The sequence below is a fragment of the Pyrus communis genome, chromosome 17 (assembly GCF_963583255.1).
Source record: "Pyrus communis chromosome 17, drPyrComm1.1, whole genome shotgun sequence".
NCBI lineage: Eukaryota > Viridiplantae > Streptophyta > Magnoliopsida > Rosales > Rosaceae > Pyrus > Pyrus communis.
The window spans coordinates 20,187,567-20,212,715 of NC_084819.1; the positions used below are offsets into that span (position 1 = coordinate 20,187,567).

Genomic DNA, 25,149 nt, shown 5'->3' on the forward strand with positions numbered 1-25,149 from the left:
ATAGTCACCAGATTCAAATCTCATTTACTAATTCCTGCAAATATATACAAACACAGTAACACATAGATAGAAGGTGAGGCTAAGGATATGTAAAATACTCTTAGTTTGGTCATAGCTGCAGAAAACTTGGCCTCGAGGGAATTTCGGTGTGCTGGTTAGGTAAGGGAAAGTGAGGGAGGAAAATAAAGCTGACAACCATATCTGAATAATGGAGTCCACAAATCAGAACAAAAGATGGGGTGGGGATGGATTACGAGGAAGGGAGGTAGAGGAAAAAAGTGAGGGGAGGTGGAGTTTGGAGGTGGATTGTATACCCTCCCATTTCCATGCTCTCCCCATGCCCTCGTATTTGTGTGGTCACGGTTAAGCCACGTCAACATTTTATATTCCTATTACTTTTTATTTTATTATTTCTATAAAAAATTAATATAAAATATTAACGTGACTTAACCGTGATCACACAGGAGAGTATGAAAAGAATATAGAAATGGGAGGGCTGACAATCCACCTCTTAAAATTTTGGGTTTGGAAAGTAGAAGTCAGAGGAGAGAGGAAAGGGAGGAGAGAAGGGACGTGAAGCGCAAAATTTGGTTAAGAGACGGTTTAAAAGGGACATGTTGACTTTGTTGGGGGCCTAAACTTCTTCCACATCTCACTCTTCTAGAATTACAACATCCCCTTTTGAATTTTGCACACCTTGTTGAATTTAGAACGTGTCTTTCTGTGCAAAAGGCAAGAAAGGAACTTTAATCAAGTTTAGTTATGTAATTTATAGTAAAATACGATTAGGATTAGGTCATCTTTAATCATACTTATTGTTCTGTACAACAATACATTTGCCCACTACACTATAATACTAAACAGAAAATATAATATGATTTTGTGGTACAATTATTAACGGGTTTTGAATTTAATTGGCACCAAAGTCAACCAACATCTCATAATTATTGAAAATTCATATAACTTGTTGGTTTTATGATACAACTAAAGATCACTAAGTCTTTGTTTTGTCTAATCTTTAATAACTTGATTAATTTTAGATAATAGTAAATAGAAATAGCGTTTGTAAGGAGTCTATTGAAACTAAGACATATAAGCATGCCTTCTATCCACACAAGAATAAATGAAGTTATCTTAAAATACCTGCTAGTGGAGGAAGACCACCTAAAGATAAGAGACATAGGGCTAAAGAGAGCCAAAAGAGGATATAATCCTGCATAATTTTGAATGTTATCAATTCTGTTACGTAGATCAAATGATATAATGCGAACAAAAGTTTTTAAATTCATGCAATTTGATTAACACCCGGTTAGATCAACATCTCATAATTACATATAATTCTTGTGACTTGTTGATTTTATGATACAACTCAAAGTTAACAGGTCTTGTATTCGATTATCATCGGTCCGGACCAGCCTCTCATAATTACCAAACTCTATGGTTTTTTTTGTTGTCATCAAATAGTAGAATTTGAAAGGTGATTATCTCCATAAACTTGGAGATCAAAACCTGAATGATTCTTTGTTCAAGTTGTATCTAGTACGTGTTGACTTTGGCAAATCCCAGGTGGACCCAAAGAAAAAAAAATCCCATTTTATTGAAGATTACTTTAACGTGAGCAATTGGCAATTATAACCCCTCTTCACGTTTTTTTTTTAAATTATGGAACCTTCTTCCAGTCGACAGAAAAGGCCGCCATCGGAAGCTTCTCTTCCACTTTGATACCTTCACAAATTTTCAGTCTTAATCTCATATTAATTATGCTCATAAGCGTGTTGATTTAGTACATAATTAATTCTTTTATTTTCTTTGTTTGGGTGCTAAGAAATCTTCAAACCCCTTCAAACTTTATATACATATGTAGCCTACCATCATCAGAAACAACATCCCCTTCACATCTTCACATAAACCTCCCTCTCTCTCTCTCTCTCTCTCTCTCTCTCTCTCTCTCTCTCTCTCTCTCAAAAAAAAAAAAACTGATACAAATGGCTTTCTCTAACTCCATGGCCTTTTTAGCTGTGCTTCTGATAGCGCTGCCCATCACTGCTTTCGCCTGGGACTTGCCGAATAACAATACTATTGGCGGTAAGCACTTCATTTTCCTTCCGAAACATATTTTTTTTAAACTTTGTCTGTAACTCACATAAGCTCGACGAACAAAGTGAAGATGTTTAGTTGGTTTCCTTCTTCTTACACATCTTCTTGTTGCAGCTCAAATATGTGACCAAATTGAGTGTGGAAAGGGAACATGCAAAGCCGATTTAACCAAACCATTAGGTTACACCTGCCAGTGCGACGCTAACTGGAAGCGAACGCGTGACGGTGATGATGATATGGAGTTTCTCCCCTGTGTCATCCCCAACTGTAAGCTCTAATCCTCTCCCTCTCAAATAAAATCTTCAGAAGCGAGATTACGTTTTGCAGGATATCACTCATGATCGATCGATTCTAATTTTCGTGTTTTTGCAGGCTCATTGAACTACAACTGCCAGCCAGCTCCACCTCCAGTTACTCAGAATGATGTTCCTAACAATATATCCGTCTTTGATCGTAATTACCACTAAACCAGCTCGATCATCTCATCCGTTAATCCACAATTAAATTAATCACTCGCTTCTTTTTACTAATAACACGTATTTTCGGGTGTTAAACAGCTTGTTACTATGCTTACTGCGGAGAAGGTACATGCGTAAGGAACAGCACATACCATTACACACCCTTCTGTGAATGCAAATCCAGCGCCACTAATCTTCTCGACGTCGCGGCTTTTCCCTGCTACTATGAATGTAAGAACACTAAATAAACTTGTTTTAATCCTGGTTTAGAACATACTTAACAAATTTCAAGAAGCTGGAGAAAGTACTGGGAGCTCTAATCTTTTCGTAATCTTTCAGGCGCGCTTCAGGCTGACTGCGCGAGCCTCGGAATTAAGGTTGCAAACTCAAATTCCTCCACTGACAATAGTGAAGGTGAGATTGTTTGTTCTTCGTTTTGGGTTACCGAATTTTAAACTTAATGTGAAGGCAAACTAATTAAAAGCTCGTACGATAACCATGTTGTTTTTAGATTAATTTTCTAATTAACTTGCTTAACAAGAAGGATTAAGACTTTGTCAAGGGGCTTCAGGTTTCAAAAGTTTACATCTCTACGCAATTGACTTTGAAAAAATAGCATAAAATCTACAACTCAGCCATGTTGAGCACACAAATGACACAATATGTTGACCTTTCTTTTTTTTTTTTTTTTTTTTTTTTTGGCTCCTCTCGTTTTCCAGCTACGTCGTTTTTGCCCGGAAAGTTCCAGTTGATGGCCGTAGTGATGCTGTCTGTGGGTTTGATTCTGAGGAAGTAGGGTGCAAGAAACCGCCACAGTCGAGATTCTGCATCACATTTGTTCTTGTTTGATCATACTTTAGTTTCAATCACTTCAGATTCATTTTTTCGTTGTAACATTGCTTTGATGGTTCCCCAGTTCATCAGTTTGTATAAAGTCAGTTTGCTTAAATAAAACGACACACGGTCATAGCCCGATGACTCTCATATACTGAATTTGTATACAGATTTTTACGAGTACAGTAATTTTATGAACCATCTATCATTGACAGAGCAGATTTTCGACAAGTATTGTATGGCTTTCTAAGCTACACAGACACAGACACAGACACTAACATACACCGGGTAGATATAGATTTCTTGACATCATAAGCAAATCAACTTTCCACTACAAAGGAAAAGATTTTACAAGTCGATAAAATCCACCCTCGTGAAACAATTAGAACTGATGCAATCAGCATAAGAAATGAAGACAAAGAAGTCATACACGAATCAAGAATTTCATTAGAACACTTCCAAAACAATGGAAAAGCTTTTACACGTTGATCAAACCTGCCATCACCAGACAATTAGAAGAACAGATGCCATCAACATAAACAGAACACAACCAATAACATGTTCAAGTTATAAATACGCCACTCAGGTTGCAACCGAAATCATATTGCAGGTTCTGTATGGTTTAGGCTTCAAGTTAACTGGTAACACATGGTAATCCAAGCATTGAGTAGAGGAGTACCATTGAGCGTTTACTCCATAACTTTTTAAGATGCCATTGCAAAGAGAGAGCCATTAACCACTAATATAAGTGGTTCACCGATCGATACTCAGTTCATTTTCGAGTAACATTGTGTTGATTGTTGGCTCAAACCAAATGTAGTCTAAAACCAACAAATGATGTTGGCTACTTTTGTGGTCAAAATTGATGGTTGGCATGCTACATGTGGGAAATAAAATGGATGGTCTTATGCCTAATTTGTTGTCAAAGAATGGATGCATTTATGCCTAATTCTTTTGACTTGATGAGAGGCCTTTGGCCTATAAAAGGAGGTGTAGGCATAACTCAAATACAACATCAAGGAAACAAGGAAGAAAGAAAAATAGCAAGAAGCCATTTGGCATAGAGAAGAATTTTCTCAAATTGTCTTGCTTTGTATTTTTGGTTTTCTCTTCCTATTGTAAGTGTGAGAGCTTGGGGTTATTCGGGTCTTTGGGAAATTGAGTGATAAACACTATTGTATGTTCTCATTGATTATAGTGGAATACTCCGTCGTCTCCAAACTGGATGTAGGCATTGTCGAACCAGTATAAATCTTGGTGTTCTTGTTGGTATTGTTCCATTTATCTTTTGTCAGTTATTGTGGTTTATTTTTCACTCACACTTGGTTGACGCTTCCGCACAACAAGTGGTATCAGAGCCTAGTGTTTCGACTAGGCGTTCTCGTGGGAGTGAAAAATTTGCTGGCGCTACAGTCCCGTGAATAGTGCCGAGTAGATGGCTGGAGATAAAGATGAATCTGTGAAGGGGAAGGAGTCGACATCGTCTTCGTCGGCATCTACATCCAATAGACATCAAATTGCTACTACAAGGTTAGAGGTTGATAAATTCAATGGCTCTAATAATTTTGGTATGTGGCAATGTGAAGTTATGGATGTGTTGTATCAACAAGAGTTGGATATGGTTCTGGAAGATAAACCAGAAGATATTGATGACAAGCAGTGGACACGAATTAATCTTCATGCTTGTGCTGCTATTCGATCGTTCCTTGATAAAGAGTTGAAATACCCGTATATGAAGGAAACTTCTGCTAAGGAGTTATGGACAAAATTGGAGGAGAAGTATATGACCAAGAGCGCAGAAAATCGGCTCTTCTTGAAGAAGCGACTCTTCCGTTTTCAGTATAGTCCAGGTATTTCTATGCATGAACACCTCAATGATTATAATAAAATACTTGCTGATTTAGCAAACCTTGATGTGAAAATTCCTGACGAGGACAAGGCACTATGTTTGTTAAATTCATTGCCTGATGATTATGATCATTTGACAACTACTTTGTTGTATGGGAAATCCGAGGTGAAACTTGATGAGGTGTCTGCGGCATTGGTGAATCATGAGTGTCGTAAGAAGGAACTGAAGACTCACAATTCACAAACTGAGGCACTTGTTGCAAGGGGTCGAACAGTGGAAAGAAAATATGTGAAGCGGGGAAAATCTCGTTCAAAATCACAAGGGAAGTTTCCTGCTAAAGATGAATGTGCTTTTTGTCGCCAAAAGGGTCATTGGAAGAGAGACTGCCCCAAATTGAAGAACAAAGAGAAGGAGAAAGCGGGTTCTGAAGCAAATATTGCAAAATCTGGAGATGATGATTTCGAGTTTGCTTTGGCTAGTTCATCTGCTGATGGTCACTCCAAGGAGTGGATTTTGGATTCAGGTTGCACCTATCATATGTGTCCCATTCGAGAATGGTTTTCTAGCTTTGAGGAGCTGGATGGTGGAGTTGTTTTGATGGGTAATGATAATGCCTGCAAAACACAAGGGATAGGCAAAATCTGTTTGAAGATGCATGATGGAACAGTCAGAGAATTAAGTGATGTTCGGTATGTACCGGATATGAAGAAAAATCTTATCTCACTGGGTGCATTGGAATCCAAGGGTCTCAAGATCACCATGAAGGGTGGAGTTTTTAAAGCTGTTTACGGGGCACTGGTGGTGATGAAAGGTACAAGACGAAATAACTTGTATTTCTTGAAGGGGAGTACAGTTATTGGTGAAGCAGCTGTCACCGAAGCTGCTGACGCAGATAGCACAGACACCACGAGGTTATGGCATATGCGTCTTGGGCATGCTGGTGAAAAAGCGTTGCAAGGATTGGTGAAGCAAGGCTTATTGAAAGGTGCAAAGGCATGCAAATTGGAATTCTGTGAGCATTGTGTGTTGGGTAAGCAAACTAGAGTAAAATTTGGCACTGCTATTCACCACACTAAAGGCATTCTTGATTATGTTCACACTGATGTTTGGGGACCTTCCAAGAATGCATCTTGGGGAGGTAGCCATTATTTTGTCTCCTTTGTTGATGACTTCTCTAGAAGAATATGGGTGTACACCATGAAGCGTAAAGATGAAGTCTTGAAGATATTCCTGAAGTGGAAAAAGATGATTGAAACGCAAAGCGGTCGAAAGATCAAGACTCTCAGATCAGACAATGGGGGTGAATATAAGTCTGATCCTTTCTTGAAAGTTTGTCAAGATGAGGGTATTGTGAGGCACTTCACGGTTAGGGAGACACCGCAACAGAATGGGGTGGCGGAGCGCATGAACCGTACTTTGCTTGAGAAAGTTCGGTGTATGTTGTCTAATGCTGGATTAGGCAAGGCGTTTTGGGCTGAGGCAATTACTTATGCAAGCCATCTCATTAATCGATTGCCAGCTGTTGCGAATGAGGGCAAAACGCCCATGGAGGTATGGTCTGGTAAACCTTGTACTGATTACAAGTTCTTACACATATTTGGTTGTCCTGCTTACTATCATGTCAGAGAAAGCAAGTTGGATCCAAGAGCAAAGAAAGCTCTATTTATGGGCTTTAGCACTGGCGTGAAGGGATACCGACTCTGGTGTCCAGATGAGAAGAAATTTGTTGTAAGCAGAGATGTGACCTTTGATGAGGCTGCTATGGTTAATCAGAACAAGCATGAAGGTGAAACTGAAACGACCAAGACCATGAGTAGCTCAAAGCAGGTGGAGTTACTGAAGACTCCAGTTGTTCCAGTAAGGTCTGATGTTACAGACACTAGTCCTACAGTTAATCATGATGATGAGGACGAGGATGATGAAGAGGAGGCACCTACCCAAGAGCCTCCACAGCAACAAGACTATATTGCAACCAGAAGATCGAGAAGGGAAATTCGAAAGCCTGCTCGATTTACTGATATTGTGGCATATGCACTTCCCGTTATTGAAGATGATATTCCATCCACCTACAAAGAAGCTGTCATGAGTTCAGAGTACGAGTTGTGGAAGAAATCTATGGATGAGGAGATGAAATCTCTTCGTAAAAATAAGACTTGGAAGCTGGTTCAGTTACCAAAGGGGAAGAAAGAAATTGGTTGTAAATGGGTGTATGCCAAAAAGATGAAATCTTTGGGAAAAGACAATGTAAGATTCAAAGCCAGATTGGTAGCTAAAGGCTATGCTCAGAAAGAAGGCATTGACTACAATGAGGTATTTTCTCCTGTAGTAAAACATTCTTCTATTCGTATTCTGTTGGCTTTGGTTGTGCAGTTTGATCTTGAGTTGGCCCAACTTGATGTCAAGACTGCGTTCTTACATGGTGATTTGGAGGAAGAGATTTATATGTCTCAGCCAGAAGGTTTTAAGGTTGCTGGAAAGGAAAATTGGGTTTGCAAATTGGAAAAATCATTGTATGGCTTGAAGCAGTCTCCAAGACAATGGTACAAGCGATTTGATCGATTTACGATCGGGCTTAAGTTGCTCAAGTTTAAGCACTGCTTAGACTTGATTGGCATTTGTAAAATTTGTTGATTGCCCCATGGGGGAGTGGGAGACGACTATTGGGAGTTCTACTTAGAGGGTTTGCGCCAAGGTGGAGATTGTTGATTGTTGGCTCAAACCAAATGTAGTCTAAAACCAACAAATGATGTTGGCTACTTTTGTGGTCAAAATTGATGGTTGGCATGCTACATGTGGGAAATAAAATGGATGGTCTTATGCCTAATTTGTTGTCAAAGAATGGATGCATTTATGCCTAATTCTTTTGACTTGATGAGAGGCCTTTGGCCTATAAAAGGAGGTGTAGGCATAACTCAAATACAACATCAAGGAAACAAGGAAGAAAGAAAAATAGCAAGAAGCCATTTGGCATAGAGAAGAATTTTCTCAAATTGTCTTGGTTTGTATTTTTGGTTTTCTCTTCCTATTGTAAGTGTGAGAGTTTGGGTTATTCGGGTCTTTGGGAAATTGAGTGATAAACACTATTGTATGTTCTCATTGATTATAGTGGAATACTCCGTCGTCTCCAAACTGGATGTAGGCATTGCCGAACCAGTATAAATCTTGGTGTTCTTGTTGGTATTGTTCCATTTATCTTTTGTCAGTTATTGTGGTTTATTTTTCACTCACACTTGGTTGACGCTTCCGCACAACACATTGATCACAAAAAGCTACCAAGTTTAAATATCAGTTCAAAAGAAACGTTGTTGAAATTTTACCTATTCTGGAAGACGAACTGAAACGCGGGAATCACTTGACCCTCGAAAGCCTCAAGAAAAGTGTGGGTTACATTTGATGGAGTCAGTTCTCAGTACACTCTCCTAAAATTATACAGAAACGGGACTGCCAATAACTCAAAATATAATAGCAGAAGTGTGTGCTAAGAATCTAAGACAATAACGAGGTCCATTCGGGTGACTGAAAATCGCAGAAGCACGAAGGTAATTCATTTCACATTATTTCACAATTCACAATTCCATCATTCTTTAGTATCATTAGTATACCACTGGTCGAAACCGCAATGCTCAACAGACAATAAGACTATCGAATGCAGAATTTTCGACAAATTTCCCATATCACCAATCTAAAATTACACCAAAGCAGCTCAATTTCACCAGTAAATACTGAACAACAAGAAGCAAGTACCAAAACCCCCCAAAAATATGGAAAAAAACAGAGTACTGAAGGAGATTCCAAATACTCACCACCACCGGAGAACCCGAAAAAGCCAATCACTTGGTCTTCACATCCACTCCATCCGTGCCGGCTATGATCACCGCCGTCGCCATGTCCAAGAACAACCCATGTTCCACAACCCCTTCAAATTTCAAAATCTCCTTTCCTGCCGCCGGCCCGTCTTTAATCGGAGTCTGGAAGTACAAATCCACAATGTAATTGAAGTTATCAGTCACATAAGGCTTCCCGTCGCCGTCGATCCTCAATTTCGCCTCCACCCCTTCTTCCTTAAACAGCTCCTGAAGCCTCACCAAGTTGTACTTCCAGCAGAACTGCACCACCTCCACCGGCATTGCCAGCCCGCTTCCGCCGAGCCCAGTCACCAGCTTCGTCTCATCCGCCACCACCACAAACTTCTCCGACGCCGCCTCCACCATCTTCTCCCTCAGCAAAGCTCCGCCGCGCCCTTTGACCAAATCGAGATTTGGGTCGACCTCATCGGCGCCGTCGATCGCCAAATCGATCTTCGGGTGGTCGTCGAGCACCGAAAGGGGAATACCCAACTGGCGAGCTTGGTCCTCCGTGCGCTTGGAAGTCGGGACTCCGACGATGTCCTTCAATTCGCCGGATTTGAGAAGCTCCCCGAGCTTGGAGACCACGAAGGCGGCAGTGGAGCCGGTTCCGAGGCCGAGGACCATACCTGATTTGACGTACTCGACGGCCCTGTCGGCGGCTAGCTTCTTGAGGTCGTCTTGAGTGAGGGCGGGGACCGTGCGGGCTTTGACGGACATGGGTCTGTAGGAAGAAGGCGAGCGCATGTTAGGGGATTTGGGGGTGCGCAGGAAAAGGTGGGTGGCGGTGGAGGCATTGTGTGGGGAGAGGAGGGATAGGGAGGAGGAAGCCATTGAAGAAGCGGTGAGTGCAGGAGAGGAAGATAGAAGAAGGAGAATTGGAGAGGAAATTAGAGGTGGGTTTTGGTCGCTCTGTTTTTTGTTTGTTCGTTTCCTCTGCTTTCTTGTGAGCTCTGTTTTTTTGTATTTTCAAAGGTTTATGCTTTGGATATACAAAATGTGACCTTTTTGGGGGTGGGTGGTTGGTGGTGGTGGCTTGCTATTTGGTTTGGTTGAGATAAGAGGTTGTTGGTGAGGATTAAGGGTTTTTCTTTAGCAGTCCGTCTTTTAAATAATTTTTATTTTTAGAGACAATCTTTATTATTTATTTCTAACCATTTAGTAGTATTGGACTATTAAAGAAAAATTGGAGGAGCCAACTTAGTATTACAGTCTAGTAGTATTCATATTCACTTTTAAGTGAAAGGTTGTAAGTTTGATTCTCGCTAAAAGGCGAATTTGAACCACATTATTGCTAGTCAATTGTGATGTTAAGCTCACCTCTCTTCTTTAGTGTATATAATGTCGTTTGTTTAAAAAAAAAAAAATGGAGGATTACACATCTTTTACCTTTGATTAGAGTTTCAATATAATTTAAGTTTGTACTTTAAAGTCAGTTAATAATATTTATTCTTATTGTACTTTTTCTTTTAAAGGAAAAAAAAGAATATTTTCTCTCTAAAGTTTGAATATTCAAGTTCCTTGTTCTCCTTTGATTTATTTGATTTGAATGATATAAATGAACAAGAGTACGTAAAAAAAAGTGGGTGTGAAAATGGCTTCCTGTGAATGTAAGTCCATGGGGTTGAGTTTTACACCTTTGAAATTTAGGTGATTTGAAAAGGAGGTAAATTAGTTAATCATATATTTTCTTAACAAATAATTGTGTCATTAGAATAGAAAGAAATATCACAAATGGCCCTTAACCACAGTGGTGGAGAAGAGTATTGGTTTTGCACCACGACGTGAGTTCAAACTCTGTCGGCTCTCTAATCTAACATATCTATCGTTTGACAAAAAAATAAGAATAAAAAGAATTATATGTTTTACAAGAAGAAGAATAGAGGGCAGATATGTTGAAATTTAATTCATTGGAACAAAAATTAGATTCAATGGATTTGGGGGTGCTAAATTTCAATTTGTGTATATTATATTTATCTTGTTGGAGTGATTGTTTTGTTACCATCTGTGATTCAAATCTATAAGAATTGAGTGCTGACCACCTGCTCCCACAACTAGATCAGTACTCACCAACCAGATAGCAAGAACACAAGAACCTTATTTATTTATTTACTTATTTTTGTTGAATAAAGTAATTGTTAATTTGCATCAAATTTGTGTAAGTATAGTATAGAACCCTATTTACAAAGTATATGGGAAAACCAAAGTCAACTACAATATTTTCGTGGCTACATGTTTCATCTCAACATAAACCGTTTTGGAAGAGAAAGAAAACATCTAATCTGAGAAATTCTTTAGTTCGAACGTCTTAGTATGATAACCTGACACAAGACAGTAGGATTTGTACCAGACTAAGAAGGTGGGATTGGAAGAAGGGGGTTGGAAGGGATCAAAATAGATAGAGTAGTTGTAGGTCATTTCCAACCGAATGAGGGCTAAATGGCTCACTTTAACCCTATGATCTTGCAAGAAATTATATTTTAATGAACAATATCAGACCATATTTTATTTCATCTCTAACCGAGGGGGCCAAAAGTTCATAGACCAAACATAATTTATTATTTTAATTAAATTAATATGGTTACTTAAATTAAACTACCATATTAAAATAAGGGTTTCGGACATATTTTGAGTACAATTTGTCGCCAAATGAATAAGCTTCCAGATTTCCTATGTTTATGTCATCTTAATAATTTTTCAGATAGGATTTCGAGTGACACGTGTCGCTAACGTGAGTAACTCTTCATATTTATTATATTTATGTAATCTCAATAATTTTTCGGATAGGATTTTGAGTGACACGTGTCGCTAAAGTGAGTAGCTCTCCAGATTTCTTATCTTTATGTAATCTTAATAATTTTTTGAATAGGATTTTGAGTGTCACGTGTCGAGATGTAATTGGTTGTGCAAATTTTAGATATGATTCTTATCTACGTGGCACTTCTTATCTTCAGCTTCCAATGTTGATAAATTGGCTGGTTATTGGGGTAGAATTCACACACCTCCAAACACCTTGACTTGTTTGAGAACTACCCTTGACACTATCTTCTAATACCCATCTATAAGCCTTGCAAAGATCTTCATCTTCTTTTTGGGTCCATGCCCTTCCTTTCATTGCAGATGTGACCATTTGAAAATTATTGAAAAAAATTAAAGGAAAGATTATTGGAAGAGGTAAGGGAATAGAATGTGAAAAATTAAAATAAAATAAGGTAAGATAGTATGGAATGGACCGAATGGTGAAAAGTATGTGAGAAATGGTGTATGAATGGCTTAGGTATTTATAGGAAAACAATTAATTTAAAAAAAAAAATCAAATTCCAACAGTAACATGACGTCAGCTAGCCGTTGCTAGCTGGCTTCATGCTGACGTTAGGTAACCGTTGGCATTCAAATGGGCTAAGTTGGAAGGCTAGCAAAATGTCAAGCTTGACATTCTGGCATTAGAGGGTTGGCAAAATGGTAAGGTTGGCAAAATGTTAGGCTTGACATTCTGGCGCTGGAAGGCTGGGCTTTAGGGCTAGTGGGCTAGCTGCTTTTGGCCAGCTCTTTGGTCCGTTCTCCCATTTTTGGCTGAGTAGGCACCACGAGCCCTTTGGGCTAGCCCTTGGTTAGGGACGATTTTTGTGTCAAAACGGGCTATTTTTAGCCCTATGGCCCTTTGGCCATGTTGGTTGGAGATGGCCTTATATATCGATAGATGAACAATTATGTGGTGTGGTCGTTTGGGTTTAAGAATTTTTCCACTCTAAGACACACCTACTTGCCACTTAATGATATGATCGAGTGATATTTCTTTCAACTTGTAAATAAAGATATTTAATTTCAACAGTCATAAATGAAGAGTATAATACGAACATATAAAAAAAACATGATTTAACTCTAAATCTACCTATTAAAAAATAAAATATTTTATTTTATTGAAAAGAGAAAAGTAAACATATAGTAAGAAAAAAAACTTACATAAAATAAATTTATCATCGGACATTCCTTGTTCAATAATACACTTGTTATATGTAAGTTTTTAATTTATCGTCGGTCGTGTGACATTCCTTGTTATAGAGTTTTTGGGTGAATTTTGAGTTAAATAATTTTTTAAAATTATTTTAGCCGTTGGATTTAAATTTGGGTTGTTAGATTTTTATTTTTTATTTTTTACCGTTAAATTTGATTATATTCGATTTCAGCCGTTGGATTCAATAATATATAAATATAAAATTAAAAAAATTGAATCTAGGCCGTTGGATCAACCAACAACTTGTTGATCGCGATCGTTGAATCAAACTAGCCGTTAGGGTGCATGGGGAACGTGGCCGACAGGCCCATGTGGGTAGGGCCCTCACTGTTTGAGAGGTCACGCGTCTGGGTAGTGGGTTGGGGGGGGGGGGGTTTGGCGCACAAATGTCGGGTTTCACTCAATTTGATGGGGCTTACACCGAATCCTGAGCTAATTTTTTGGCGGAATTTGACCTGAGTTTGACATTTGGCTTTTAGTCCAAAGATTTAGATTGGGTTTTTTTTTGGGGGGGGGGGGGAGGGGGGGAATAAATGGGGAAATTTGGCAAATAGCCTAGGGTTGGGTTTGGTTTAAGACCATCTCCAACCCTTGGGCTAAAACTTAAAATTTTTAGCCCAAAAAATTTAGGTTTTAGCCAAGAAACAGTTTTTCTCTTCCAACTCTTCAGGCCTAAATTTTTTAGCCAGAGATTATTAAAGAATAAATTTAGGCTAATTTTTTCTTTTAAGATAATTTTTTTTTTAAATTATGTACACTATCATAATTTAATTTTATGAACATTTGAACCTAAAAATATTTAAATTCTGATAAATATTAAAAAATCACTAAATTTGGGTGAATTTTGAGTTAAATACTTTTTAAAATTATTTTAGCCGTTGGATTTAAATTTGGGCCGTTAGATTTTATTACATTCGATCTCAGACGTTGGATTCAATAAATCCTAGAAGACATGCCTATGTGGGTGGGGTCTCGCTGGTAGTGCCCACACCATTTTCTGGACTAAATCTAAAGGGAATTTGGCTTTTGTTTGGTTTTGAACTTTTAACCTACACATTTAGAATAAATTGAGTTGAGTTTGGAGGGAGATTAAAATCTAAAAAAAATAACATTTAGTCCATGGTTGAGTTTGGTCAAAGTAGTAAACCTGCATCTCTTCGGCTTCGGATTCAACTGACCCAATATATATAGCTTTCGTACCCCAAACTCCCATCTCTCTCTCTATCTCTCTCGTTCCTGTCGTCCAAATTTCAACTCAAACTCTCAATCTCGTCAACCATGTCTGCCGAATCAGCTAGTGCAATCCAAAGAAGCCAAGTAAGTAAAACATCCACTTCCCAATTTCCCTTTTCTTCTTCTGGGTTCGTCGCTAAAAGTAAAAACAACATCCGAAAATTGGTGGGAAAAAGTTTGAATCTGGCATCTGGGTTTCTCCTAAAGATCAAAACCCAGTTTTTGAATTACCCAATTTCTTTCCCGGCCCAGAGAATTCCAAATTCTGATCCTGCAGTACGACACTGCTTTAAGGCTTCTAATTTTGTTTTTGGGGCAGGTTGATCTATTGGACTTCATAGATTGGTCTGGTGTTGAATGCCTCAACCAAAGCACTTCTCACTCTGTTGCCAACGCTCTCAAGCAGGTAAATTTTATAATTGTTCACTCTGTTTTACTTGTTTTTAATCTTTTTTACCTGGAGAATTATTTGTTTTGTTATTGTTTCTTGGATGTAATTTGATGGGGTTTTGTTAAATGATTGTTACGATTTACGATTGATACTGTGTGGTTTCAGTTTTTGTGTTTTAATGATATAGTTCGATTAGTACTTGAACATGTTTTGGACTGGATGTAACGGGGAGTTTTACTTACTCACTCTTGTGGATTAACGATTAGGGTTATAGAGAAGATGATGGTTTGAATCTGGAGAGCGATGCGGATGAGCAGCTTTTGATTTATATACCTTTTCTTCAAGTCGTAAAACTACACTCTATCACCTTCAAAGGGCCTGAAGACGAAGGTAGCATTCAGTGTTTCTTAATACAGTTCAGCTGCATGTGACCTTGAATGTTTCTTAATAAAATTCAGCTGCATGTGACCGTGCTTGCTAAATTAATCTTGTTAGTGCTATGCTTGAATACACTGATATGCTTTGATCTGAATGCATAGGCGACTGTTCTTGAAGGTCTTATATGTTTACACTATTGATGTTGCGTTTCTTTGATTTTCTTGGCACTTGCTTCTATCTTTCGTCTTAAAATCTTATAACAGCGGAGCCGTCCCAACATATTTTATTTAGGGTTCACAGTAACAATGTATTTGATCTCTTGTCATAGTCACTCTTTTACGGTTTATAAGGACAATGAAAGTTTTGATTATACATAAATAGATGTTTTTGTAACCATGGAGATTAAGAAGCTACCGATCTCAACCAAAATGCAAAGGGATCATGTTTTTTCTTGTTTGGTGATTGTAACCCAAAAATTGGTGTAAGGTCATTGTATTTTAAAAAAAAAAAAATATCAGCCTAAACAGAAACTACTAACTGAGTGAACACGAAAGTTGATAATGGAGCATTTTTGGGCTGCATATCATAATTGTTATCGCACAAAGTTTTCTTCTTTACTGGAAAACCATTGAAAAGGTGAATGTTTTCTCAATGTTGGCATTGTTCAAGGTTATATTACAGGAACGGGAATATGAGTTTTTAACAGTAACTTCCCCTGAGAAAGATGGTTTTCCAGCCGTCTTGGCTTTTATACCACTTTGCTTCGTCTATGTTTTTTCATTTTTCTTTTCTCTTTACTTGACCTCTTAATTAACCAAATTGTAGTTTTCATATATACGTTTTATCCTGAAATTTTTTCTTTGGAACGATTTATGAAATGATGTTTGATACTGTTCTAACCTTAAGAATGATATTTAGGTCCTAAGACCGTGAAACTTTTTTCAAACAAGGAGCACATGGGATTCAGGTATTATTCTGCGACAATTACCTTCATCGATCGTGGATAAATGCATTCAGTTTAATTGATAAATGCATTTCTTATTGATTATGGCAGCAACGTCAATGACTACCCAGCAAGTGACACCATTGATTTATCCCCTGATAATTTGAAGGTTAGGATTCTGTAACTACGACATCTACGATGTGATTCTTTTGCTTGGTGAAGCCAATTCAGCGATGCATATTTGGAAGAGTTCTGTGTTATAGTTGATGTTATTTTTATACGTTACAGGGAAACCCAATGGTTTTGAAGTATGTCAAGTTTCAAAATGTTCGCAGGTATCTTTACTCAAACCTATTTTCTGTTCATATACTAGTTTATTTGCTCATCTGATTCAATTGAAAGTCATTATATTTGTTTCAGCTTGACTGTTTTTATCGAGGACAATCAATCTGGTTCAGAAAGCACAAAAGTTCAAAAGATTGTTCTTTGCGGAACAACGTAAGTTTCTATTATTCCTCAATCACATTACATTGGTCTACATTCTGTTGATTTGTACATCTGACATGTGACCGAATTTCCATTTTGATAACAGTATCGACGTATATTACATGCTGTACGTATCTGATGACTTATTCATCGTGTTATGTAGGGTGGAAACGACAGACATGAAGGGGTTGAAGAAAATTGAGGACGGACACTGAAGAAAGAGAGACAAGTAGTAGTAGAAGAAGAATGAACAAATTGGATCATCCAAATTTAAAAACCATAGTGATCATCTAGCAACCCTATTTGGTTTATGTTGCATATTATATTTAAGGATTATTATCTACTTTCTGTTGGGATTTTTCACCGTACTTGTTACACTATCTCAAGGTCAACGCATACCACAAGTCTTTTTAGGGACTTACTCTCTCTTCAGTTTTTCACATTGATGTGTCACGTGAGATATTTTATCTCCCTTGGCTTTGCTGCGCAATTTGACTAGAAACTTTGCACTTCTCTCTCAAAGTATATTTATGAAAGAAAAAAATTATGAACAGATGGTAAAATTAATAAAAAGAAATGCACCAGCCGGGAATCGAACCCGGGTCTGTACCGTGGCAGGGTACTATTCTACCACTAGACCACTGGTGCGAGTATGTCGGATTCAGCGATCCCTTAGATATTGAATGCAGAATAGAGGAACTGAAAAAGAAACTAAACTGGATTTGTCCTCAATTGCAAAATGACCCATTGGCAATTATTTTATTAATTTTGTCTAACACTGCCTATAATAATCAAATGATAAAAAAATGAGAGTCATTCCTTGTGCAAATTCAATAAAATGGCAAACCGTACAACATCGTTTTTATCGTGATTGGGTAAGTATTTTTCATTGCTTGATTTCCAGGTGTGTAAAATATACTTAGGAAGATTTGTAACCACAAAAGAAACATGAAATATCGAGCAAGTTAAACTCACTAGCATGGAAACAATGAGCTCCAGGTGCTATGTAGCAGATTTTACATCGATCGAAGTTGAAGAGAATGGAAATGTTACGAGGACTCACCCGGGATAGGTACAACATCATTTCCTTGGTGGAGAATCCATGCTAGTGCTAGTTGAGCAGGAGAGCACGCGTGTTTTTTACTGAGGATTCCTACTCGATCGTACGTGTTCTTGTTCTTGTCTAAGTTTTCTCCTATGAACTGGGGCTGTGAGCGAGGTCTTGCAAAACGAAGAAAAACAAGGTTTCAATAGGAATCTTGTGGATGCAACGCTTTTAATGATTACGCGAGCTGTGTTAACCCCGAGTGTTATTCCACAGGACCAACATTTACTTTTACAATGGACTGAGGAGACGAAATTACCACATAACTATTTGCAGAAACACTTTCAACTACACCTTTGCCACCGAAAAATCCACGACCAAGTGGACTATATGGAACTATTCCAATGCGAAGCTCCCCGTATGCGATAACATTGAGAAAAATATTTCATAAACACTACGAGATCATCTTCAAAAGAATTCCCTTTTTTACTTACGGAAACGGAGTTATGGAAACAATTCATGGTAACAGTTTTGCATAACTCAGAGTTTCAGATTGGATTTTGAACGTACCTGCAAAGTGGAACAATATCTTCCTCAATATCACGAGTCCAGAGGGACCACTCGATTTGTAGAGCTGTGATCGGATGAACTGTGTGCCCTCCTTACTGTGTCCGGGCTGGCTTCAGATAACCCGATAAACTTTACTTTTCCTTCTTCCACTAGTTTCTTCATCTCATGCATCTAAGCAATTTTTATACAAGTTTGGTGCTTAGTGGATTGAGGAAGAGAATGACGTTCAGTTTCCTCAATAGGCACCGAAGTGTCCACCCGGTGGTAATAGTACAGATCAATGTAGTCCACATCAAGACTTTTCAAGCTCCCCTCGCAGGATGAGCGGACATACTCAGGAGTTCCCTTCGCTGAAATAATAGGAGGATCCGCCTGTCCAACAATACCAAACTTTGTAGCCACTTGAACTTTCTCCCTTGGCAACTGCTTCAAGGCCTAAATTAAGCAAACGTTGTAGTTAGAATTACAGAATATACAGCATGTACGGTAGCTGCATATTTCTGCTCCTTCATCCAAAACATACTACGAAACACCGAGACATACACAATTAGCAAATTGTCTGCTACTTCACAATTTATATCTATCATGCATGCATCAAGGCTGTATACGTTAGACCCCCAACTCTCGCAAAACAGGGAGCCTTGTTGGCTTGGGGTCCCTTTTTAAGCATGCAGGCAGTAAATTCTAAGTTAAGTAACTTCATAAACTCGCGAGTGGAAATATATACCTTCCCAAGAAGAATTTCATTCGCATGAGGTCCGTACACATCGGCTGTTTCAAAGAAAGTGATTCCTTTATTGACATGTTTTATTATCGCGATACCATCAAAATCGGCGACAGGAGAGTTGTAGATCCCACTCAGGCCCATGCATCCAAACCCCAGTTTTGAAACCTGATTAGCAATGGGTTGTTGATAACCATTTCGTTTTTAATTTTTAGTTTTCAGTTGTGCAACAAATCAGGATCAAATTAGCAGAAATATATTCAAAAAATTGAGCATCCTTCCAACCACAGAAAGTAAGCATCTAAATCAAACTCTGCAACAAAGGTTAACCTCGAAATTCTGATGAAAGGGAGCCTAGAAAGCATTGAAAGTGGCAAAATGTTTAGGCCTCGTATGGAGTCAAGGATTGGATTGAACTAGATAACTTAGTAGACTGAATGGATTGATCACGAGGGAAACTTATCCCTTCTAATTCCCACGAAAATTATAGGATTAGTAGGGATAGGTTTTCTTCCTGACTAATCTATCTTTCTCGAACGACTTATCCAATCCAATCCACTCATTGACCACAAACGAGCCTTCTTTTACAAAAAAAAAACTGGAGATCAGTAAACTTTGAGCATACTGTGATGAGTTATATACTACACAACCAAACATAATATTCACTAAAAATATCAATCATTATTTACCTCAAATCCACAGTTTCCAAGTTGAACTCTTGGAATCTGTATTGCCATCTCCTCAGCCATACTATTCCCCTCCTCTGGAAATAATGGTTTTTTTTTTTTTTACCTTCAGAAAAACCCAAATTAGAGAATATTTATATATAGAGTATTTGGAATTAACAGAAGAACGCAAAATCAAGTTTAATGACGTTCTATGATTTATAAAGCCAATCCCACTTAATAGAAAAAGACTTTATTGTTGTTGTATTTGAAATCACAAACCGCTGAGCATTATTAGCCTAAATAATAATAAGAAATTGAATCAAAGATAGGATGCCATCACTAAGTGATTTTCACTTGCAGAAAAGTCCAGGAAAATATATAAATATTGTTGGGATTTGATCCCAACAGTTGAGTCAACTATGCTAACACTCCTTCCAACCTCAAGCATCTAACTTTCATTAATTTGATCAAATAATGTTGGTCCGTTTGTGCAATAACAGAAAAATTGCTACTTTGTGATCGAAAGGTCAGAGAGTTGAGTTGTGGAAATAGCTTCCTTGCAAAGCAAAGATAAGGTGGGATACAATAGACGTCCCTAACCCTCGCAAAGTAGGGAACCTTGTGGTTCGGGGTTTATTTGCAGCAAAGATTAATTATGCAAACTGGGCAGTTGAAGAATGATTTTTGTAACATGAACAATAAAGAAAAGGTGGATTGAAAAATTTGGTGTTGCAAAATCTAATATGTGATGTTAGATATATTTTATTTCAAGTCCTTGGCTGGCTGCCCAATTTGTTTTCTGTAAAAAACCAAAATAAAACAAAAAAGATGGTAAAATAAAAAATAAGAAATGCACCAGCCGGGAATCGAACCCGGGTCTGTACCGTGGCAGGGTACTATTCTACCACTAGACCACTGGTGCCCACCTGTTGGTTTCAGCTCCCGTCAGAGTATTGTATGCAAAAAAAGTGGAGTAAGAGGAGCTGAAGAAGAAATTAAACCGAATGTTGTCCTCAATTGCAAAAAGACACGCTGGATATTATTATCAAGTAGTCAGATAAGACAAACGACTCCGGGGTCGAATTGAAAATATTCAAAAATACATAATGTCTTTTCTACCCTAATACAAGATGTAAAAGCCAAGGGCATTTTTGACTATCTAATTTTTTTTTTTTAAGTACAAGCATGAGTTACGACCATGTTGAAACATAAAATACAAAACCTTAGCACGAGGAACAGGCGCCCATGTTTCTATCGATCTTGCTTTATCGTTGTTTCTTGTGATTATATTCATGCAGTGTATTTTCTAATTAAAAGAAGATAGATTTTATTTTTGATATTCACATTTGAGTTATGAATTAAATACTTTAGGTTATCTTATGCATTTTCTTCGAGTGTTTTTTCTTTTTACTTTTCGATTTGGGTTATCGATTAAACTTGATAGTTGTGATTGTATGTGTAAATTTAGGGTAGTGCTATTCACACACTAATTTTTACTTTTCACACACTCTTTCAATTTTCGACTATCAGATTGAATGAATAGAAGAAGATTAATGACAAAAAATTAACAAATGTGTGTAAGAAATAAAAATAGGTGTGTGAATAACACTTTCTTAAATTTATAGCATGTAATTACATGGACGTTTCCAATTTCAAGCCTCCAAGTGGAGTTGGGAGGCCATGGATTGAGCATTAGAGCTTTTGCCTTAGGTACTATAGGTACGAGTTTTCTTTAGAGATCGGACGTCCTTCCTTCGTTAAAGATTCAGTCTACTAACAAGTTGTCGATATAGTATATTATATACAGTGTTCTAAAAATGGGCCTAGACGGCAGTCTAGGCGCTTGGCGATGGAGCCCCAATCCAATTTGGGCTAAATCATTCAGGTAAGGCGGGAAGGATTTAGGTGGCTGCCTAGGCGTCTTTAGGTGCTCAAGGCGGCCTAGGCGGCGGTCGATGCAACTGATTCTCACTGCAAATCTCCCCTCGCATCCGCACGATCCACCACCCACAACCCGAATCTTTAAACTTGTGCTCTCGCACCCAACATCAATCGATGAACCTAAGTAGATTGAGAATATACAGGGATGAACAATACACATAATCCATTTGTTGGGTTTTACTGCAGAGAGAGAAGATGATCTGTTGAAGAGAAGAGAGAGAGAAACTGAAAAAGGGAGGAAGAGAAAGGCATAAATGCTTAAAGCCTAGAGCCACTAAACAAATGATGGTTGATTGGGACTAGCATTAGAGAAAGGCTGTGGAAAATGAAAGGTCTATTGGTTTAATTGAAAAAAGGGCTTTTCTTTCAAGTTCGTCCATTTTGTGGCCCACTATTTTGTTCAAAGAAAAAACAAACTAGGGCCACTATTCTTTGCACAAAATTAAAAAAAAAAAAAGTCCTAAAATTATACACATATACTCATATTTTATAATATATATTGTAAATTTATGTAAATCCGCTTAGGCGGTAGCCCGCCGCCCAACTAGCGCCTATTGTTTTTTAGAACGTTGATTATATATATCAATAAGGTTAGTATATAACATGTCAATAGTAGAATGCATTATTTTGTTATCAATACAAAATCCGTTATTTAACAAAGAACAAAAGTTTTGTGTTGAATTACTATTATAGGTACCGTGAATACAAGAAATGAAGCAGACACATTGGCATTGAAGCCAAAACATCATAGTCTTATTAATACACACATACAAGAGAACCGAATGCATAAACAAACATTCAAGTTGGTATTTTTGCAGGTGTATTTGCAAACTTCCATGAGCAGCTAAGGAAAACGTCACTAATTCTTTCCCCTGCCGCTGCGTTGACAGGTACCGCATCAGAAATCTCTTTCACATCTTCTTCAGTGAGCGTCACTCTCAATGATCCGATATTACTATCGAGATTTTTTATCTTTGTTGTTCCTAAAAGAACACAATAAGATGTAAGTATGCTTAGTTTTTAAGTTTATTGAAAATGGTCGGTTTAATTAGTAAGTTAATACCAACGTACCAGGGATTGGTACCACACCATCACCTTGGCTAAGAATCCAAGCTAGGGCAACTTGTGCAGGGCTGCATCTGTGCTTTTCGGACAACTTTTGTACGTTGCCAAAAATGACCTTGTTTTTCTCCAAGTTGTCTCCTGTGAAACGAGGATGGTAACCTGACGCCTGATAACAAATTGATTAGCCATCAAATAACCATGTTTAGTCTCATAATTTATCAAATCACAACTCCCTTACCAGAAAACTTGTAGGCAGACTTTCGACAACTCCCCTGCCACCGAAAAATCCACGACCAAGCGGGCTGTATGGCACTATCCCAATTCCAAGTTCCCTACAGTTCCAACAAACGCGACAAAATGTTAGCACATTGATCGTTAATTTTTGTGATAACACTTTTTATAGCTCTTTTATCAAAGGATTATGATGCGGGAACAATCAACCAGAAAAAATGTAGTTACCTGCAAAGCGGGACAATTTCTTCCTCAATTTCGCGAGTCCAAAGCGACCACTCTATTTGTATAGCTGTGATGGGATGAACTGCATGAGCCCTCCTTATTGTGTCCGGGCTAGCTTCCGATAATCCAATGTACTTTATTTTTCCCTCTTCAACCAACTTCTTTAGCTCCTCCATCTGCCCTTACAAAAATAGTAAGCAAGCGAGTAACGAAAAAAATGGAAAAGAGGCTTCACATTGCACTTCAAAAGTCGGGGGAAAATTTGTAACACTTACAGTGTCCTCTATGGGGACTGTTGTATCAATCCGGTGTTGATAGTAAAGATCAATGTAGTCCACGCCGAGGCGCTTCAGGCTAGCCTCACAGCAGGAGCGGACATATTCAGGAGTGCCATTTACAAGCACCTGATTTGGTTGAATTTTTACGATACCAAACTTCGTAGCCAACTGAACTTTGTCTCGTGGCAACTGCTTCAATGCCTGGAGTTAAACCGATTGAAGACAACGTAAATGATCGACCAACAATAAAAGAATACGAATCCAGATTATGCAAGGAGCCATCGCTCGCCGCACAAGGCAAATCAAACTTGGAATTATGGAAAAGACTAATTAGGGATTAAGGAGCAGAGTTTACCTTTCCAACCAAAACTTCATTAATATGAGGTCCATAAACATCTGATGTATCGAAGAATGTAATTCCCTTATCGTATGCGTGCTTGATGATCGATATGCCAAGCTCTTCGGGGACTGGATCATCGTATAATCCGGTAAGCCCCATACACCCAAATCCCAACTTGGAAACCTGCACAACAATTGAATTCACAATTTGCATTTTGCAACAAATCAATGTGAATTAATGCTACTTTTTATTCGGCGGGAAACAAAAAACATAACCGATTCGCAGAAACGATAAGCTAGAGTAAAAAAATGTGAAATCGTTTCACCTCGAGTCCCTGAGTTCCGAGTTGCACTCTTGGAATTTGAACTTTCTGCTCCTCCGCCATTCTTCTTCTTCTTCTTCTTCTTCTGTGATCTTGCTGCACTCTTGGAACTCTTTATTTCACCTGTTTGGTGAAGTGAGAGCGAATTTAAAGGCCTTTTACGCACTAAACTTCATGTCATCATTGCTTACATCAGTATCTCTTTTAGATCACTGCGTGCGTCATTAGTGAACACTGATCAAGGAACTAAACTAATACTAACTATTGAGTATTATATCAAATGTTATTTGGAAGTTTGTTAGTGTCCTAACTTATACTAATATTATACTAAAACCATATCCCTAATTGCGTGAAACAATAAAATAATCTCTCTTATTGCATATAATTTCACACTCATGTGGCTGCTGCGTGGAGTCCAAATCTTCCTTTCCAAATTTCCCAAGCCACGGAGTTTTGGGTGTAAAAAATTTGAACTCTGCTGTGTATAAGTCTAGTATAATATAATGAGAAATGGAATTTAAGGTTAAATTTTCATAACAGTTTCCGGGGTAAGTAGTCCCCGGATCTTTGTTTTGTTAATGAGCGTTATAATTTCGAAATGGAAATTACACTTACACTATGTTTGGATGAGGAAAATAAACATGGAATTTTGGTAAAAGTCAGAATTTATAAATTGACAGGCACCAATTCTCTTGTTTGGATTCATAAATATAGAAATTTAGAATTTCCTCATAGAAAAAAAACTTGGAATTTGGGACCTCCAAATCTCAAGTTTAAATTCCATGTAAATAGGTGTCATTTCTCAATTTCTATGATTGAGAGTTTAAAAATAACAAATTCCGTATTCAATTCCATTGTTCTTTTAGGTTAACCAAACAAGAAAATTTACAAATTCTAGAAAATAAAATCTCGTCATTTCAATTTCCGTCATTTTTAAATTCCTTAGTAATCTTAAATTTCTTCATCCAAACATAGTGTTAGAGATGCTCTTACAATGTTGTTGAAATTACATTACAAATTACTACTTAAAGTTTTGAAAAATGAACATTTATAAGGTTCACTAGCATTAAGTGACAATATGGACAAATATTAAAGCATGTTTTCACTCTCATGTCATCTATGGAGCTTTGAATCTCCAAATCGATACATTTTAACTAAGCAAATTTACAGTTTAACTTGGATAAAAGATGTGGTTTTGAATTAGAGTTTAA

At 37.8% G+C, this 25,149-nt stretch overlaps 4 protein-coding genes, 2 non-coding genes and 1 pseudogene across 6 annotated transcripts; 2 read left to right on the top strand and 5 right to left on the bottom strand.

Annotated features, from left to right (window-relative positions):
- Positions 1-1,917: 1,917 nt before the first annotated feature.
- Positions 1,918-3,536, top strand: LOC137723120 (uncharacterized). Its single transcript, XM_068462288.1, has 6 exons — positions 1,918-2,085; positions 2,212-2,364; positions 2,470-2,550; positions 2,655-2,786; positions 2,895-2,969; positions 3,275-3,536. Exons 1-6 carry the CDS (start codon positions 1,986-1,988, stop codon positions 3,349-3,351), a joined length of 618 nt encoding a protein of 205 aa, XP_068318389.1. The 5' UTR covers positions 1,918-1,985; the 3' UTR covers positions 3,352-3,536.
- Positions 3,537-8,751: 5,215 nt separating this feature from the next.
- Positions 8,752-10,144, bottom strand: LOC137723121 (probable ribose-5-phosphate isomerase 3, chloroplastic). The gene has a single exon (XM_068462289.1). It carries the CDS (start codon positions 9,915-9,917, stop codon positions 9,069-9,071), a length of 849 nt encoding a protein of 282 aa, XP_068318390.1. The 5' UTR covers positions 9,918-10,144; the 3' UTR covers positions 8,752-9,068.
- A 4,113-nt stretch (positions 10,145-14,257) lies between these two features.
- On the top strand, positions 14,258-17,038 carry LOC137722699 (PITH domain-containing protein At3g04780-like). The gene is made up of 8 exons (XM_068461764.1): positions 14,258-14,415; positions 14,651-14,737; positions 14,989-15,112; positions 16,019-16,067; positions 16,155-16,212; positions 16,332-16,378; positions 16,464-16,541; positions 16,693-17,038. The coding sequence occupies exons 1-8, from the start codon at positions 14,377-14,379 to the stop codon at positions 16,742-16,744; spliced, it is 534 nt and encodes a 177-aa protein (XP_068317865.1). The 5' UTR covers positions 14,258-14,376; the 3' UTR covers positions 16,745-17,038.
- A 68-nt stretch (positions 17,039-17,106) lies between these two features.
- TRNAG-GCC (transfer RNA glycine (anticodon GCC)) lies at positions 17,107-17,177 on the bottom strand. The gene has a single exon. It is a non-coding gene; the product is annotated as a tRNA-Gly (tRNA).
- A 401-nt stretch (positions 17,178-17,578) lies between these two features.
- On the bottom strand, positions 17,579-19,617 carry LOC137722201 (probable aldo-keto reductase 1; annotated as a pseudogene).
- A 770-nt stretch (positions 19,618-20,387) lies between these two features.
- On the bottom strand, positions 20,388-20,458 carry TRNAG-GCC (transfer RNA glycine (anticodon GCC)). Its single transcript has one exon. It is a non-coding gene; the product is annotated as a tRNA-Gly (tRNA).
- A 1,723-nt stretch (positions 20,459-22,181) lies between these two features.
- LOC137723562 (perakine reductase-like) lies at positions 22,182-24,019 on the bottom strand. Its single transcript, XM_068462761.1, has 7 exons — positions 23,942-24,019; positions 23,632-23,799; positions 23,274-23,477; positions 23,002-23,174; positions 22,781-22,874; positions 22,549-22,708; positions 22,182-22,460 (listed from the first exon to the last, which is right to left on the bottom strand). The coding sequence occupies exons 1-7, from the start codon at positions 23,999-24,001 to the stop codon at positions 22,276-22,278; spliced, it is 1,044 nt and encodes a 347-aa protein (XP_068318862.1). The 5' UTR covers positions 24,002-24,019; the 3' UTR covers positions 22,182-22,275.
- Positions 24,020-25,149: the final 1,130 nt, after the last annotated feature.